Source organism: Watersipora subatra, chromosome 9, assembly GCF_963576615.1.
Source record: "Watersipora subatra chromosome 9, tzWatSuba1.1, whole genome shotgun sequence".
Lineage (NCBI taxonomy): Eukaryota > Metazoa > Bryozoa > Gymnolaemata > Cheilostomatida > Watersiporidae > Watersipora > Watersipora subatra.
In genome coordinates, this window is record NC_088716.1 from 45262011 (window position 1) to 45267196 (window position 5186).

At 33.8% G+C, this 5186-nt stretch overlaps 1 protein-coding gene across 1 annotated transcript; it reads left to right on the top strand.

Annotated features, from left to right (window-relative positions):
- Positions 1-395: 395 nt before the first annotated feature.
- Positions 396-800, top strand: LOC137405123 (osteocalcin 2-like). Its single transcript, XM_068091346.1, has one exon. It carries the CDS (start codon positions 396-398, stop codon positions 798-800), a length of 405 nt encoding a protein of 134 aa, XP_067947447.1.
- Positions 801-5186: the final 4386 nt, after the last annotated feature.

Here is a 5186-nt window from a genome sequence, read left to right on the forward strand (position 1 = left end):
AAACACCTTCTTGATTTACTGGAATAGATATAAATTAACTAACTGCTCACCAAGGCCTAGCGCCATGGCTAGCTATGCTACCGCTCATGTGTGTCCTCATTGCGCCTTCGTCTCCTTCTATTGCTGTTATTTACTTTTCTCAATTAGATAAAACAGACTATGCAATTTATTAAAAACTCCTTTAAAATAAATTACTTTATCTTGAAATAAGGTTGATGAAACCGGCTTTGTTCCACTATCTTCTGTGATAGCCACCTTAGCTTACTGTTATATAACTTCATTGTGTACCAGTTCTGTACTTACCAGGATTATTATGAAATGTATATTTATGGTTGCCAGGGAAACGGACATTTTCATACAAGTACAGCATGCAGATGTCATGTATTTCCGGGACCATGTGTATGTATGAGAACTACATGCGTAGGAAAGCGGAGCAAATACGGAAACTAAAACGATTTCAATGGCATCTCGATAGAACAACTACCTCTTCATCGTCGCCGTCCACCAGTGGTTTGGAAGGTAACAGTGACACCTCAAACTCAACTCAATGTAAAGAGCAAAAACGATCTCAATCTACAGAAGCTACGGACAGGACAGTTACGACTGACAATATAGATCAGGCGACTAGTTCTAAAGACTGTACGTCAGTCTGCTCGGACAGACGAACACGAACTAGTGTTAGCTCCAGCAGGAAAAGGAAATATGAAGCGACGGTTAGAAGTTCCGAAAATAAGTCGAGCTCTCAAAAAGTGTATCCTGAAAGCCATGCTCCTCAAAATAGCTCAAAGAGGAACGTCTGACATTCTTAATGTCATCTTTTTTATGTTTATATTTCTTGTTTTAAATGGGTAGGCATTGTTATCTTTTCATTGTAAAGGGGTTTACGAGTTTTGTACATTTTCCTATACTGCTAAAGCAAAATGTTTGTATTAATCTTTGTTTGCTACAAATATTGATAATTTAATAAAGTTTTTATAGTGACCACAATTTTCACAACTTTTCAAATAAATTCTGAAATTACACCATATAGGAGGTTAACTATAAACAAACGTCATATAGCTATTGCGGGTGGTAAAATGTGGTCTTGAAGAGATCACTGCAGCCTCTGCAAATTTGATGAATATTGAGTAAGTATTTTTGTAAATGTTGTAACATTTATTCATTGATTTCGTAATGATCGGTTTGTTTTAGTAAGATCTAAGACAGGAGTTTCACAGCTTCGATATGCAATACAACTTTGTAAAAGGCTTACTATATAGATGCTCCTTACATTGAATCATAATTGTGCAAAATACTTCAGGGTCATTTATTGGATGATATCGGTTTAAAACAGCAACGCATGATAGGCAGCTGTATTGTAAAAGTTAATAATTATTATCTAATACTTTTAAAATATACTTTCTGTTTGCATTGTTCCTGTTCATAAGAAATGAGAGTGCTTTGGTTTACTGCCATGTTTGATGCCATGCTGTGTTTGAGTTGCCTCAAAAAATAGATATTGACCGATTAAATAACGGTTAGAGATTTTTTTGTTGCCATAAAGTTTGACAAAGGGTTTTGTAAAATTTAGGCTTTGAATGTTTTAGTATCTACTCATCAATCAAATTCAAATGTTTTTGGATACCTTTCTCACCGGCTTGTAAAGGTCACTCTTGAATTATTTCTTCTCCAATTGCATAAATGAATTGCTTGTTTAGGTTCAAAGTACAAGAAAAGCATATTTAACTTTTTATAGCAGTTGAGTAGGCCTACTTATTCCAATACAAACCATATAAAAGTTAGTTTCTCAGCGTATTTTCTGAAAAAATTTAAAATTTTTTGAGCTATATTTATAAATATAGTTTTATAAAACACATTCTTAATACAATCACATGCATAGACATACATTGTATGATGTTCTTCTTCTAATCATATATCTACAGTAAAATATCAACTTGCACTCACCTCTATATGCAACTTCTATTAACATGTAAACTTTTTAACAACAAAAAAAACTTTCCCGTATATTTCATACAAATTTTCCTAAAACATTCTAGTTTTCTAAGTAAAAGAAAAAGTTGGTAGAAATTAAAAACCAAATAAAAAATGACAAAATTATATACATTAAGTTAATTGAAATTATATATATAGTGTAAGTGTAAGTAAGTCATTTTACGTATTTCTATCAGGCATTACTAGTAGAATAAGGCAAAATTTGTTTTTATTGATTTTTATTTTGATAATTTAGTTTTTTATCTAATTTGGGTTATACATTTAGCTATTTTTCATATTTTATATGACATATTTTAATAGTAGGCCTATATTTGACAGCACAAAATATTTATCATTGTTTTTTTCACCAAAGAACGAATTAAAAGGCACACAATGTATTCTTATAAGAAACTTTACTACAATATCCAATAGTCATCACATAGCCTACAAAGCAATGATCCAAACAGATCGACTTTGGGTGTCAAGGTTGCTTATATGTTATCTGCTCTGGTTTATTTTCCAGATTCTCTTTCACAATTTTTTATGCCATTTGCTGAACCAGAAAACTAGCAGTCCGTTTATTAGTATTACTAGAATGCTGCATTACAAAATCATATTTTGGAATCATCCATGAGAAAACAGAGAAACAATATTTCTTAGTTCGCAGGCCATGCATCCTAATTTGATTTGAAGTTCTCAGAGAAAAGGAGCATCAATTAAAAGTGGTGATCAATAAATACTATACCTAATTAAACTATAAGTATAATTGCTCATTTGTACCATCCAGCTTGATCTGACTCACAAAGCTGTAATTCGGTACCCTAGTGACCTGTGCATGGTTGTCAAATGAGTGTCACTACCCTGGCGAACAATGCATTCGCAGGCGCAGAGAGAATCCGGTTAGAGCCAGTTTAAAAGGATGCTCGCTAGTTTCTCACCGCAAAACCTAAAATAGTGATGCGTTCGCGTAGGCGTAAGTCAAGAGAAGACAAAAAATGTAGCGTTTGGTTGATTAATAACCGTGAAATATGCATAATTTAACAATAATCTCTTTCATGGAGATAAATTGCATATAAAAACATTTTTTTGCAGTTCCACTGTCCAAATTTTGTTATTGCAGGGAAGGTTGCTCAAACTTGACCACAAGATCATCACAATTTTAAAACTGCAGCATTAGGTTGGCTGTTTATACAAGTGCATGCATATCTTGGAACAAAAACTTTATCTGTGCCTTTTTGCCATTAAAAGATTATACCAAAATACTTAATGGTATGTAACTTTTTATTGTATAACTTCTAATTGGCATTGTAATCATCAACAAAATGACATTTTCAATATGTGCAACAAAGGAGAAAAAATGACCAAACAGAAATAAAAAGTTGTTGAGTGAGTTGAAAAAAGTGTTTTAAAAGTTGGTAATCTAATATTATTGCGGAGGAGTCGGGATGGTGAATTGAAGGTTGTAGTAGCAGAAATTTTATAACCTAAAATAGTGCTAGTTAACTAGTTCGTGAGAAACACGCGATGCAGGAATTTACAAAGCTCGCACGTTCCACAAACGCAGACACACAAACACATTAGTTTATTGCTATCGTCTGCGCAACTCTCATAAAATTACTCATGCAAAGCTAGTCTAAAGTTTGCTAACACTTGGATTCGCTGCTGCAAGAGAAACAAACTGTCTAGAAAATGGAAAAAGTGGAACAACGTGTAAACCCTCCCAGTTCATATGTATGCTATGCTTCATTCCTAATTCTGTTACTACAACCTAAAGGTTGTGGTAACAGAAAGTTCATAAACTGAAACATGGGATGGTGGATGTAGTATGTTGGTCTCACGAAACAGAAAATGATGTTTGTGATTTGTATGGAAAGATAAATATAAATATTCTGGGCATAGTTTATGCAGGATTTTGAAACCTGTAATACAGATACGAAAACGAGCAAATTTGGGATAAGGCAATATGTTCAACAGTATTGTGATGTGATTGGTAGGAGTGTGGTAAGCTAGAATACGTGATCAGGAGTACACAATTTGTAGTAAAGATTTCTGTAAAAGGAATATCTTTTTCTGCTGTAAATATGGTGAGGCTGGGAAATATACCAATGCCATTGATCAAATGACAATGCGCAAATTGAAAGTAAAACAAGTGCCAGCTTTATATTTTTGTAATTAAAAATTCAATCATTAATTCTGTTTAAAATTGATGTTCTTTAGAATATCACGGTATTCATGTCTCCCCTTCTGTATCCGTTTTTGAACATATCATCATTTTAGCAACTGTCTTAGGTTGATTAATAGCTTTTCTTAAACATTGTGGAGAGATGGCTGGGCACCTAGAGCTGTTAAGCGAATATTTTTAAAAATAGCAGTTTGGCAGGCTCTTTACCCGCCCCCACCTATCTGTTTGTTCCTGGCTCTTCACCGCTTTATAACAACTTCAACAAATATAAGCGGTGGCTTGACTTGAGAGTGTAGAATCCCAGAGTATCAGATGTAAAAAGTAACTAGGTGAGTAATAGCCATCAACTGAGTCAGTTGGTTCACAACATCACACAGCAAAAAAAATTTTTGTTACAAAAAGGTTTGTGTTAAATGATTCACATTCAAAATGAAACATATATATGCAGACAATCCTAATCTAGAAATAAAATTGTAGTTAATCAAGGTTTTTTGTATTTTACATAGTCCACGGAATGAAGCATAGCATACATATGAACTGGGAGGGTTTACATGTTGTTCCACTTTTTCCATTTTCTAGACAGTTTGTTTCTCTTGCAGCAGCTAATCCAAGTGTTAGCACACTTAAGACTAGTTTTGCATGAGTAATTTTATGAGAGTTTTGCGCAGACGATAGCAATAAACTAATGTGTTTGTGTGTCTGCGTTTGTGGAAACGTGCGCTTAATAAATTCCTGCATCGCGTGTTTCTCACGAACTAGTTAATCCGGCACTCATCTTTTGCCCATATATCATCGGGTTGTCTGCCGGGTAGAAGGATCATTAAAGCATGGTTTCTTCTATCGCAAAGTTCAAAAGTCCGGGGTCTTTAATGTGATTATACAGTACATCGACCTTTCCAGATGTGTGCTTATAAAACAATGCTATTTTCTCAGTTTTTGTTATGCTCTTTTTAAAGGCTGTTAAAATACGTTATCAACCATAAACTTTACCAAACATTAAAACAAAAGAATTTTTATCAATTTCATTGCCATT